A 14593-nucleotide genomic window follows, 5' to 3' on the forward strand; every position below is an offset into this window, starting at 1 on the left:
AACTAGTATCAGAAGGACGAAGTGGATAGAATAAATTGTAGTTGCCAACTTGGTAATTAGATTTGCAAATATTTGACATGTAAGCTGAGACAAAATTCGATATGACCACTTCCACTTGAATTCTATTTTCTTTCTACCATTTTTCGTATCGTTTGTTTACTTCCTGTTAGTTTTACAGAACGTGTTTTCTCGTTTTTTTTACGGTACATAATGTGGCTGATTGTAGCTATGTCATTTTTCACAGAATATGTGTGTTCCTGGCAACCCTGAAACGCATCGCTTCACGACGGGATATGACGTCACAAATGCAATCAAATGTTGTGTGTGGTTGCCAGCATTCATGCGGCAAAACGGGCTTTTTTGAACGACTGTAGCGCCGAAATGATTCACCAACGGGAAAAATATTACTGAGAAAAGTTGTTTGTTTTGATGTCCTCTATACGTTTCCGTGGTCCGTGGGCGCCATTAAAATGACACCCTGTATAATGATAGAGCATACTACGATATATCATAATATACAATAGCATGGAATCTTACTATCCTAAGGTATACTATGAAAACATGGAGCCCCTCCACTGTAAGTTGCATTATAAAGTAATTGTTTATTTTCTGTCTATCAGTTCGGTACAGGAAGGTAAAGATAACAGTAAGCAAATTGCCCATCCCAATTTTCGTTTATTTTTCTTCTTTCTATGAGTTTTTGGGAAATGGCATTGTACTTGTGCTGGAACAGAGGTGTTAACATTTGGAGGACCCAATACAAAATAAGAAAGTAACTTCAATAACATACCTAAAAATGTCACTGGTCTTTTTCATATATTACTAAAGAAGGTTTAGCTAAAAAAAGATAAAATCTAAATACAGTACAAAGCATATTACAAGGAACGGGAATTTTCAATGTATTTCATGTGCTATGTAAGATATATGGTAGATTAATAATAACAATAACTTATTTCTTTCTCCACAAACTATTGTTTCTACTTCATAAACTTTTATTCGTATAGATAAATGTTGTTTAAGAAAAAAAACTTATCTAACCCTTAAAACTACAGGGTGTTTCAACAGAAACGCCGTTATTTCAAATGACCCTAAAAAAATATTTAGTATATTCACAGTAATAATTTGTATATGTTATGATTGACAAAAGTCAATTTAATTTAATTTTCATCTGCGTTTTTCAGGTGTTTGTAGTACAGTAGTAGGTACAGTAATGGAGGACAGGAGACTTTCACTGCAGCAGAAGATTCAGTTGGTGACCTGGTTTATTGAGTCACGCTCTCTTGTGTCTCACACACAAACACCACTCAGTCAAACGCAAGAGCAATTAGCAATCTTTATAGATATTCTTATATGTGAGTGTAATGTATTATTTATTATCAAGTTAATGGAATTAGCAAAATTTTGCATTTACAACCAACCCATGGCCAATAATTATTTCTACGTATTGATTTGCATGTTATGGTAATTTATCACTACAATTATTATTCGTTAACATATTACAAGAGCTAGAGGAGCAAATGCCCCCCCTTGTCGTATTGTCAGTTCGCCATACAAGATGAGTTTCCAACTTAAGAACATTTACAAATTCGTTTCTAATCTGAATGAAATAATCACGTATTATCTCTCTCAATCTTCTCCTTGAAAATGCATGTTCTTAACTCAGTCCCTTCTTTATTTTCGTCTTCCCACCCCACCCCACCTCTCATCCCCCCTCTCTCTCTCTTTCTGCCTATGATTCTATAATATAATATATTTTAGTAGTTATTTTTGAAGAGTTTGGTTTGGTTTGAGTTGGTGTTTTAAGTCCACTTTATGCACAGTAAGGCTAATCGGGACTGGACCTACAGTTTAAAGTGGAATCCGAACCACTTGTGTTATTTTTGAAGAGGTCTCCCTTATGGTGTAGTGGTAACGTCGTCACCTTACGTACTACGACAATTCTTTAATACTATACTTACAAAACCATTTCGTAATCAACAACTTTACGAACAATTGAATGTTGACTTAGATATTAGCTATGCACACTTAACACTTTTTTATGCGTATTATCAAATTCATGTTTTTCAAGTGCAGTAATAGGTAATGTACAAAAACTGGTAACGCTTTACTATAGCGGAGACGAATTTCTTCAAATTTACAGGAGAAAGTACTTACGCAAATCATTTTCTGTAGCGTTGTTGATGTTCGGGAATGTAGTTTTAATCCATTTTAATGCGAATGCATCTGGTTTTCTACGAAAATCTATTTCCGACGCGCTATTGCTGCTGCCGCCATTTGCTTTCTGCACGTCTTCAAGAAAAACCGACGTTGTCCGTATATGCTAAATTGAACGAAAGGAGTGCTAATGGAACGTAACCTAACAGGCCTAACCTAACCTAGTAGGCATACCTCGTCCCCGTGATGGTTCGTGAGGCTATCGTGAACTTTTGGGCTAACGTCAATGGTTTTTGGGGCTACCCGTGGATGGTTTGTGGGGCTAACGTCAATGGTCTTTGAGGCTAACGTCAATGGTTTAATAATTACTCTTTATGTCAAAAATTCAACTAGTTTTGGTTAAAAAATTTCGTGAAATGTTTTTAATTTTTTTTTAATTTAGTTATTTTTCGTTAGAAATTCATTATTTCACCTAAAGAAATGTTCCGCAATACAGAATAGTACGTTAGCAATGTAAAAAATTGCGAAATAAATCATTGATAGGTGACTCCGGTATAGTAAAGTATTACCCAAAAACTTTGTGAATGTTTTAAAACATACGAATATGTTTAAATTATTGAATCGACAACGAGATGTGAGCGGTTGCAGACTTGGCACATCACGACCTCGAGATAGAAGGTTATGGGTTTAAGTTCCGAACGAACACGAATCTTCTTTGCAAGCACTAGTGTACGCAGAAGGGGGTTGATGGAGCTACAGCTCCCTCCGAAATTTGAGAAAATCAACATTTCCAAATAAGACCAGTGAAGAACACGGAAAAATCCGGAGTGGTAAGTACAAACCCCGCTTACAATAACACCTAATTGCCATTTTTGAGAGTTGAAAGTTCTAAATATACGAAAGGTATGAAATATGTAGCTCCCCTAGAAAGTAGCTATGTAATAACCACCTTTACAATTCCGGCCGTCCCGAAAGAAGAAAAAATACTGGGTATACCAATGTTTGGAATTGTCCCATCTGAATCGTCGCAATTAACCTAAAATGGCAGAAAATCGAAATAGGTAACGAGCTTGAAAATTGTTATTCAACTGGCTAGATACTGGTTTATACAATTCATAACTTCCCCGGGAAGCTATAAGATAGCGTGATTGGATAACAGGGTCATTCTTTTAAAAGAAAATCTCTGTACATTGCTTTGAGTTGGTGCTTTAAGTACACTTTATACACACTAAGGCTAATCAGGACTGGACCTACGGGATAGGCACCACTATATGCCTCCACCGGGTATCGAACCCGGAACCCCTTGATTACAAGGCGACGACGCTACCACTGCCATCGAGGAGGTCCTCTCTGTACATTGCATCTCGCCAGAAGGCCCATGATATGGTGATAGAGCCTGAAGATCTTGTCTATAGTGGAGGTGATGTGATTCGCACCACCCTCCGGCGATCTATACAGCCTAAGTCAAAATGATGTTCCCGAATTCGTTCATTTCTTATACGAAAGGTAATGAGCTTTTCTTGCATATGTAATTTTTTTATGGAATACAATCTCAAAAAGTTTTTTTTCTTCTTTCTATTAAAGACTCGTAGTTGCGCTGTCAGCAACCAGAAGGCAGTTTAGTAGCAGTGAGGAAAATGGCTACTGGACAGCAGAAAGCGTTCTTTATTCTCGTTCAGCGACATTTCCGAACAAGATTTGTGGCAAGTCAATTAGAAAATGCTACAACGTTGGTGGAATTGCGTGAGCGCATCACTGCAGCCATAGCCGACGTGGACCCTGACATGCTAGGAAAAGTTGTGGCAGGAACTTGATTATAGACTAGATGTGTGTCGTGTAACACGTGGATCACACAGGGAACATTTATAATACGCCAGGAAAAACATTTTGAGTTTTTCAATCTGTGTGTGCAATATCAGTCATTTACGTATCATTACAATGAAATAAATAGACACTGAAATCGGGAACATCATTTTGACTTACGCTGTATCTCTTAAGGTTGTCCCTTGGTGGGCATTAAATATTGGCAGGATTAGACGTTTCATGCAGGGATATTTCGTAACGGGGAAAACGAAACCGGAATTTGACCAGTATTTAAAGTGGATTGTTAAATTTTCTGAAGCGATTAGAACGTCGTGCAGGAGGAGATGAATATTTCTGTCGTTTGACCTTGGAATCAAGTCTTCAAGTAGTTAATCACATGGTGAAACATGTCTCCTTTTCTCTTATTACTTCTAACTTATTCCTTTCTTTCCTTTTGTCTTGATCTCATCTTCGTTTTGTCTGCATTTTGCAGATCTCCGACTTCCCTACGCGTGACTCAGATTCAACCCCAGGGGATTATGGGATTCCTCCTACTCTTCCTCAATCCGTACGATCTTAGGGACCACCCAGCCTTTTCTCGAGGAAGACAGATATTTGCATTGTTCTTGCTTTCCACAAGACGTGAAGGTGGCAAATTTTATGTATATATACGATATCATGTGGTTTATATCAATAAATGCCCCTACAATTATTGACTTATAGTTTCGTTACCCGTATGTGTTGTAGGTAACTGTTCCACTAGTATAAAAAGTAAAGTAAAGTGCTCCCCTGTGCTTTACACCACACCATGAAGGCGTACAGGGGGGTGTGGAGTGGGGGTGATATGACCAGCACCACACGCCTGGCCGCCTTTACCACCCAGACTTTCCTTCAAGTACACACTTTATACGATTCTGGGTGGGCGCCGGAGCCGATTGACCAAGTGGAAAAAATCCCGGCGGGGATCGAACCTGGGTCTCTCGCATGGTAGTCAGACGTCCTAACGATTTCATTCACGTTTTTCTCAACTTTCACACACATACATTTTCACTATATTCTCTGCTTTCTCATTACGAACAAACACAAACATCCATGTCCTAGATTCGAACCCGCAACACCTGGCGTTGTAGCGCGCTGTGCTAACCACTCCGCCACGGAGGTCGACAACGACTGAGCTACCGCGGCTCCTTGATGTTTGTGATTCCTGACGTCCCCAGGAAGCTCTAATACATTACGATTCCACTAGTATTATATATTCAATTGGTTGTTTGATTTAGTTTATTATACTTCCATTCTCTGCCAATTTTGGCTAATCTCCAAGATGAAGAGGATGAAGGATGATAAGATGAGAAGGATGAACCGGCAATCACAGATACACAAGGAAGGCAAGCAAGACGAGCCCCACGGAGAATGTACTGGCCGTGAGTTCAGACCACAGAGCCTGGTTTGTCTCCAAAATGCACTCCAGGAAGTGAGGATGGCATTTGTTTGTCTTGAGCATAGCCCGCTACAATCCTCCCAGCCTCGGCGCTTCGCCGTCGCAAATGTGCCGGATGAAATTCAACATTTTTCCGTTTGAGGCGCTAGACGCCGACTGGTGCTGAGCGGAGTTTTCATGTGCACCTGTGTGCACTCGTAGGGAGTGAATGTTTAATTGTTATGTAATGTATGTTCGAAGTTATGCTTACTATTGTTACAAAGTGACAAGGTCGAACCTCAAGAACAGCTGTAAAATGTAAGTTATTTAAAATCACTAGTTTAACTTCCAAAGTACCGACGAAACGCAGCATGAATGAATGAATTGATTGATTTCTTGGTTTCGTTCACTTTACTTCGCTTTTCTGCCACTTTTGGCTAATCGCGAAGATGAGGATGAGTGATGAAATTGATGAAGTGACTCTCACAAACGCCCATGCCCAGGCCGGGATTCGAACCCGTGACCTGTAGCGTCGTAGCGCGCTGTCCTAACCACTCCGCCACGGAAGTCGGGTTAGGTGAATGCATGACTGAATAAATATTCCTGTTTACTTCAAAAGAAACTTTGAATATTTGTATCCAACTATTATCTTGAGAAAGGGTCACCCTCATTGCATATTAAAGTACGTGTGTTTTGCATTTCAAGTCCATGAATGCATATTTTAGTATTTTAAGTCCGCATATATTCTTCATCTACTCTATTGGTTGTAAGTTTCCAACGTGCTTGTGGAGTTGAAGAGAATATAGAAGCTTCCCTTTTGGTTCTCTCTTCATGTTATTAGATGTATTACCTTTGTATTATTTACCTGTTGCAGACTCACATCAGTAGTCATGACGATGACAATGAAGAAATGAGGGGAAGATGAAATGCCCTGCAGAGGCGCAACCATTAATTTTTGTCTTGGGGGAAGGGGCAAGTACCAGGATAAACGTACCAATAATAATAATAATACTAATAATGATAATAATAATGACATTATTATTATTACTAGTGGAAGTAGTCGTAGTAGTAGTAGTATCATATTAATCCTCATAAATTACGCAAAAAGGGAGTAGATGTCGGTGCTAAAGCTTTTGTTTTGAACAAACAATTTGAAATATTTTTTCAACATGTTCAATTTCATATTAGTTAATATTGGAAAACAAACACACAAACTATATTTTTCAATGGCAGAAAATAAATGACAAATGCATTGCGAAGATAATTCTTCTTATACATAACATGTATAACTTTCATGTACAAGATGCAACATGGAGCGACATAAAGTAAGAAAGTACATATGCAACACGCTAACACTAAATTGTGTACGTATTCAAAGTTTATTCAATACATATATACAACACATCCATTATATTTATATACATTAGAGAAAACAATGAAATCGCGAGCGAAGCGAGCAAGAAAATTTTTAGATCCAATTTTTGTAACTGAAAATAATTTTTATTTATTAGGAGGCAAATAATTTCACAGGGTGCCATGGCATTCTATCTTTTACATTCTTTTCATTTAGATCGCTCGGCGTCCATGGCCGACTCCCGCCGCCACCTAGCTACGACTCTCACTGAACCTGACGAGGCTGAGAAAAGCAGGAATTGAGAGCGAAGCGAGTAAGAAAATTTCCCGAAATATATATTTTATTTGCATAAAATTTGAAATCAAGGGGGGAAATTGCTCCTCTGTGCCCCCTGCAGGTGCCCTTGGCCGTCAACATTTGCCCCCCTAGAATTGACTTCCGTCGTAGCGCAATGTGCTAACTATTGATGGAGCATATCGGAAATGTCATTGATTGATTGATTGATTGATTTGGTGTTTTAAGTCCACTTTATACACAGTAATGATAATCGGACTGGACCTACAGTTTAAAGTGGGATCCGAATCACTATGTGCCTCCACCGAGTATCGAACCCCTTGATTACAAGGCGACGACGCTACCACAGCGTCATCGGGGGGGGGGGGCTATCGGAAATTTCATATCGCGATATATCGTCAAGAAAATATCGTCACAGATGATACGATACGATATTTTTTCCGTATCGAGATATTGGCGATATATCGTCTCCACGATATATATCGCCGAATATCGTGATTATATATTGCCGACACGATATATATCGCCAAATATCGTGACGATATATCGTCTCCACGATATATATCGCCAAATATCGTGACGATATATCGCCAACACGATACATATCGCCAAATATCGTAACGATATATCGCCAACACGATACATATCGCCAAATATTGTAACGATATATCGCCAACACGATATATATCACCAAAATATCGTGAAGATATATCGTCTAGTTGATATTGCCTTGACGATATTTTTCAATATCGCAATATTTTGTCTGGATGATATGTCGCTCAACACTAGTGCTACCTACTAAGCAACGTAGACCGGCAACTGAATATGTGAGCCATATAGCACAATGGAGAAAAGCTTAACAACATCTGAAAATAGCGACAATTGCTCTCAAAACAAGTCCGCGTCAACAAACCAACCTCTGATTTTTCACACAGTTAAATTACTCCGAAAGAGCAACAAACGCCAAAAGAACATGAAGGATATCATTTTTCTCACATGTCGCCAAACAATGGTAACATTAAACTTAATGCAAGAGTTATAGCAGAAAGCCAGCGACGTGCTATGGGGCAATTACCTCGCAACAGATACAGGCAACTTGCTCCGTTTGACGTTTACGAAAAATTCCCGCGTTCGGTCTCCCGCTGCATCTCCACCAGAAGGCCTTCCGCCTAGACAGCGTACACGCCAGCCGCTAGGAGGCGTGACGTCACCCGCTGGAGATCGGAGAGTGCAAGCGGATATAAAACTTGCCGCCAAACATGATGGCGTTTCAGTCGATTGCTGTGTGCCACGGTCACGAGGCTGTAGAGAGTGCCCTCTGGCTACAACGAACGGGATGGCTATCGCTTTGGTGAGTACTGAGGTGTCAGATTTTCTGTTTTTTGTTGTTTCGTTAGCGCTTGTGCGAGGTGTTCTTTGTTTAAGACAAGCGGTGCGCCATAAATACCATCTGCCTTGATGAATGGAGTTCAAGGTCTCACTTTAACTTCTCCGATTGTGTTCCTTTTCTGGGTCAATTTCCTACGGATTTTTCCCGTCTCCTTGAGGATAATACACAGTTAACATAAATTACCTTGCTTCATGTTTCTTCCGGAAGAAAAATATAATACGAATCCTTAACAGTCAGACAGAGCGGCTGGCGTGTACGCTGTATTGAGGTTCTAGGTTCGAATCCGTGTTGATGCATTGATATACAGTAAAACCTCGATAAGCCGGACTTCGCTTAATCTGGATAGGCCAAAAAAAAGAGCAGAACGTGAGGTTTTAAATATGGCTAGAAGTGAACAAGAGAACTAACCAAAGAAAAGGCAGTCAACCACTGATGAAATTCTGTTTCCCGCAGACTTTGTACTGTACTGTATAGTGTATTTAAGCCTATGCTCTTTAAATACACAAAAATAAACGTGTTATGTTGCTATGAACGGAGTTTTAATGCAATTTCTACTGTTCGATTAGGTTGTTTCAGTTAATACAGTCTTTCTTTAAACCGGTCAACTTATCCCCCTTCCCATTAGTCCGGATTAACGAGGTTTTACTGTATCATTTTGTGTGTATGTGTGTGTGTGTGTCAAATATTCATCACTTCGCCAGTTATCCTCATTATCGTGTTATGAGGTTGCTGTTTTTCTCTCATTGATTGATTGATTTGGCTTATGCTATTTTACTTTTCTGCCTGTTTTGGCTAATTCCGAAGATGAGGATGAGTCATGATGTGATGAAATTCACAAAGAACAACCATGCACAAGCCGGGATTCGATCCCGGGACTCCTGGCTTCTTAGCGCGCTGTTCCACGGAGGTTGGTTTGCTGTACTTCTATTGAGGTTCTTGCGTCACTCTTGGGTTAATCGCGACTATGAAGATGAGTGGCGAACCAATGATATGGATGAAGGACGAACACAAGGATTAATCCCATGTCTTAGCCAGGGTTCGAACCTGGGACATCTACGTTCGTAGACCTTTACCCTGAAGTCTCCGACATGGAGACAGCTTCGTGATTAACCTAGAAAGGTGGAAATGGGAAGAATTTGGAATGCAAAGCCAGTGGAAGTTTTGATGAGGTTGCACATTCGAAGCACGGTTGGATCGGTGAGGGCATATATGTTCAGGGCGGGACTCAAACCCGGAGCCGAAGGTCAGATCGTAACATGTCCACCTATCTCGTCAGTGATTTTATTTTTCAACTTCATTAGATTAGTAGAGGTGGTGGTTAGCTGAGAGGAAATCAAAAAGAAATGAGCACGGTTAATTCCTAAAGGGGAGGCCCCCCATCTCCCTCCTCTCTCTCTGCCTCCATTTCTTTTTATCTTCTTCTTCTCTTTATCTCTCTCTTTCTCCTCCATCTCTCTCTTTTCGTTTCCCCATCTCTCTCTCTCTCTCTCTCTCTCCTCGTCTTACCTCTTTCTCTCTCTAGAGAGAGAGAGAGAGACAGAGAAGCAGAGAGAGAGAGAGAGAGAGAGACTCCATCTTCCTTTCTTTCCTTCTTTCAATAGGAAAGCAAAAGAGAGAGATTATTTATTTACTTCATTTCTTCTTTCATTCCTTCTTCCTTTCCTCTCTCATTATCGCCCCCCTCTCTCTCCACTTTCTCTCTCTCTGCTTCCCTTGTAATCAAGATGCCCCGGTTTCGATACCCGCTGGAAGCCCATTGTGTTTCTGGTCTCACGTCAAACTGTAGCTCCAGTGCCCATTAGTCTATCTGCACGTAAAAAGAGCCTAAAAGAAACGTTGACCAAGAAGCATACGGAAATCAAAATTCACTTGGTCGTGCATTAAAAGTTGAAGTGTCACGTTACTTTTCTCTCGTGTGTGAAATTCTAGCTGGGTGTAAAGATGGTGTCTACACCAGAATGAGAGAGGCACTTGCAATATCGACATGTGACCAATACTCATTAGTCCAAGACTGATATGACAATAAAGGAAATTATACCTACTCAGACAAAATTTACTTTGCTATGAAACTTTGTCTGGCACACAAATGAATATGCTCTCCTCCGTGGCGGAGTGATTATCATGTTGCGTTGCGACGCCAGGGATTTCGGGTTCTAATCCCGGCCTGGACATGGAATGTGAGTGTCCCTTCATCAATTTCATCATATCATCACTCATTCTCATCTTCGCAATGTTACCTCCTTCTACGATGATGAGTGGATTTTTAGGAGCAAATTTTCAATGGTACGTTCTGTCACTAAGTATGTGTGTGTGTGTATTGTCTTTCCGTATATTTCGAGACTCTCCACGAGACTGATGCCATTCGAGATCCAGACGAAATGTTTACAAGAACGAGACAAGCATTAAAATTCGAGTCGAGATCGAGATTTTTCCAAATCTCGTCTCGTCTCCATACCATCTGGAACTTCCCCGTGCACATAGAACCGTGTAATGAGGGCACATTTAGGAGATGTTGGGAAGGACCCCACACATTCTCGATCTCGGGCATTTTGTAGGTGATGTGATCAGAACCACGCTCCGGCCGTCTTTACCCCCAAGGGTTGCCCCCAGGTACCTATTGATTTGAGGTTGGGTCAGTCCCAGAGCCGCTTTATGCGGGGAAAAGGCCGAAAAAATTCCGATCTTAGATCATCCACCTCTGGAATCGAACCCGGTGTCTACGTGTGAGGGTCAGACGCCCGACCCACTATTTTTAAATAAAGAATACCCCTAAGCGACAGTAGCTTCACTTTTTTCTCAATTTTAATATTTGTCGGTTTTACTCAATTTTCAGTATTACTCATTAGGACAAACACAAATATCCATGTCTTACTCGGTATTCGAACCTGGGACCCCTGGCGTTGCAGCGCGCTGTGCTAACCACTCCACCACCAAGGTCGACACACACCAGATCACTGTGATTCAATTACCATCTGGGAAAGTACTCTTAATGAGAATAAAGTTCTTTTACACATAAAATTCACAAAATTGTCATCTTCTATGCGTGCAGAAGGTACCTTCGTTTCAGTTATTTATCGAGATTTCTTTTTGTACTACACTAAAACTGGGGAAAAAGTCAACGAATATAAATTGTACCACCAAAGCATATTAAAAAATATCTTTAGGTGATTCATTTACATCGTTCATAAGCGATAACATAATGGAACTGTAAGAAATTAATTTAACACTTTCCCTCCACCTTGTGTAGTGTCAGAGGCGTACGAAGGCCGTTTGCATACCCTTTGTTCCACACAACTCTCAGCAACCCCAAATTTCCCCACCACAGTAATAATGATAAAGTAAGCCCATTCCCTTTTATACTTTTTGTAATGAAACGACTTATATTCAGCAAGCAGTAACAAACTATATTCAAACTTGTCAAACGTCACGTGGTTTTGTGTAGCTTCGTTGTTACTGTTGATGGAGAATAGGAGATAGACGAGACTGGACCTACAGTTCAGAGTAGGATCCGAACAACTGTGCAATGTGCCTCCACCGGGTATCCAACCCGGTATCCCTTTCTTACGAGGTGGCTATGCTACCAATCCGCCATCGAGAAGGTATAACAGTATTAATATGTAGCCCTTATTCACAATTACTATTACCAATGATTTATCACTGAATTCCACTTTACGCTTTCGTAGAGAATGGACTTAAACTGAATGTATTATTAAAATACAAGACTTCCCTGTGATAATCTCTTTAATGGCTCTTTGGCGGTGGTTTCCAAAGTGTGCACCGCGCCGCCCTGTGGCGCCTTGGCCGACTTACAGGGCCGCCGCGAAATATTCCAATATGTTCACTGAAATTATATGATTGTTCCAAATATGTGTTTATTAACTTTTTACACATAAAATTTATCTGATTCTGAAATATGTGCTTATGTTTTAACTCAACGCAAGTAACCTAACTACATAAACTGACCGTTGCAGGTGTTAGATAGGCCTAAGTTCTGACTTGGGCGCCGCGGATAGATCTTGAAAGACTAAGGGCGCCGTGAAACGAAAATGTTTGGGAACCCTTGCGCTATGGAGTTCTATGATTGTGTGTACCGTTCTGGAACATACACGTATTATTTCTCGCAACAGCTGGAGGTCCTCCAACATCCAGGATCACATACGTCGCAAATCCAGTGCCAACTGCCCCTGTCCACCTCTGCAGAACCTACACCCCCTCTTTTTTTCCCCTTGGTAAAGTGGTAGGTGTCCCGGTAATAAAAATGGGACACCTAGCTAGATCCTCAAATACTCGCTTCCCTGCCACTGTGCCTCCCCGATGGTGTAGTGGTAACATCGCCTTGTGATGAAGGGGTCCCGGTTTCCATACCCTGTGAAGGCACGTGGCACAGTGATTCGGACCCCACTTTAAACTGTAGGCCCAGTCCCGATTAGCCTTTCTGTGCGTAAAGTGGACTTAAAACCACAAATCAATCAAAAATTTACTATGAGAATCTAGAAAATCCACTCACTGCAGTAGAGTTAGGCAACACACATAACACCGTGCAGGGAAACTAGCATTTCAGGATGTAATGTCCATTTTTATTGGCGCTGACTGTACCACCGGATAGTAAACTTTTCTTCATGCCTGAAACAGAATGTACATGAAGTGCAAGATTCCGATGAATCAAATAGATAATTAGTAGTCAATGTAACGTATGAACCCATATTATAAGGGCTACTGTAACACATTTACCGGTACTTCACTAATAATTCAGATACATTTGAAAAACTAACATAGTGGTTGTTAAACTATTGACATTTAAGAAAACTAACCATTTTTATGTATCTGGTGTGCACTATCAGAAGTTATCGTCAAATTTACAATATTCCATCGTTAAAATTTAGAAGACTTACCGTTCCCGTTAATTTACGAAATGTACTGCAACGTCTGTCTCTCTCTCTCTCTCTTCTCTCTCTCTCTCTCTCTCTCTCTCTCTCTCTCTCTCTCTCTCTCTCTCTCTCTCTCTCTCTCTCTCACTGTATTTGAGGTTTTATAACCTAAGGCTAATCAGGACTGGACCTTCAGTTCAAAATGGGATCCGAACCATCATGTACCTCCATCCTTAAACCGGGACCCCTTGATTATAAAGAGACGACGTTACCACTATGTTATCGGCGAGAACACATGTACAAACTTTCAAACTTAATGTTGAATTTTATCTTTCATAAAGATAGAGCAATGCGTGTGTCATAAATCTTTATTTATAACAACGGAATCATTGCAATTGTATTATTTATGGCTGTTATAGCCGTTGATACTTTAAAAACCGTCATATCATTTTTATGGTAGAGGGAATTTATTTCCTTAACATCTCTGGCTGTTATGCATTTTAAGCATCGGAACGAATCACAACTCTCGAAGCGTCCAATTAACCAAGCAAGCCGCTGACGTCATCTCAACTCAGAACCTACCGCTAAGCCCCTTGCTCAGGTTCTACACGCCCACTAGGCCCGCTAGACAGACTTAAGCAGTCCGCTGGAGATGTTCCGAAAGTAATTCGACTCTAGTTGATAGCAATTAAATTTGGAGATCTTGGACCACCATTTCCCCAGTCAACACGGGCAACTTTGCAAATGTCTTAGATGTAGCTTGTAAGCTAGTTATGAGTCAAGCTGCTCAGGCAGAACATTCTTTATTTCTGCTTCATCTTTTATTACAATAATAAAACATATTGGGTTAGGTGACAGTTCAGGCGACCCATACTGTCCTATGAATGAACTGGAAAGAGGCCGCGCATCGCAATTCGAAAGTGAGAATGTGCCTCATAAAGTGCACTTAAGATATCGCAAAGTACCATAGAGTCCGTGAAGAGGCGGGAGATAGTAACGGTAGCATTACGAAATTACAAGAGCAGGTCCAAGCACGTGACTCCATAAGGGAGTATTAATCTCGACACCAATTTTCTCACGTATTTCAAACCTCATATTCACGTAAGAAGGAAAAAAAAGGCGTCTCTTCCTTATCTGAGCTCCTTTCCTTGTGGTATCCGCGATCACATCTCGGACGTTCTTGCGTCGGGAGAGTGGGTAGGGTTTCCCAATGCCGTCTTTATTACGTTTCTCGTCCGTTCAGCTCTCGAACAAAAAAAAAGGTAACTATTGTTCTCGTTCTCAGCTACGAAATCAACAGCTTAAGTGTTGCC

The 14593-nt window shown here is 40.6% G+C and overlaps 1 protein-coding gene across 1 annotated transcript in view; it reads left to right on the forward strand.

Moving 5' to 3' along the window:
• Positions 1-8270: 8270 nt before the first annotated feature.
• The window catches only part of LOC146002115 (uncharacterized), a 67999-nt gene continuing 61676 nt past the window's right edge, over positions 8271-14593 (forward strand). Inside the window, exon 1 of the mRNA XM_083139833.1 lies at positions 8271-8373. Within this exon, the coding sequence (XP_082995959.1) occupies positions 8359-8373 (15 nt within the window). The 5' untranslated portion in view covers positions 8271-8358. The remainder of the gene's footprint in view (positions 8374-14593) is intronic.

The sequence above is a fragment of the Lepisma saccharinum genome, chromosome 18 (genome assembly GCF_977018435.1).
Source record: "Lepisma saccharinum chromosome 18, izLepSacc3.1, whole genome shotgun sequence".
Lineage (NCBI taxonomy): Eukaryota > Metazoa > Arthropoda > Insecta > Zygentoma > Lepismatidae > Lepisma > Lepisma saccharinum.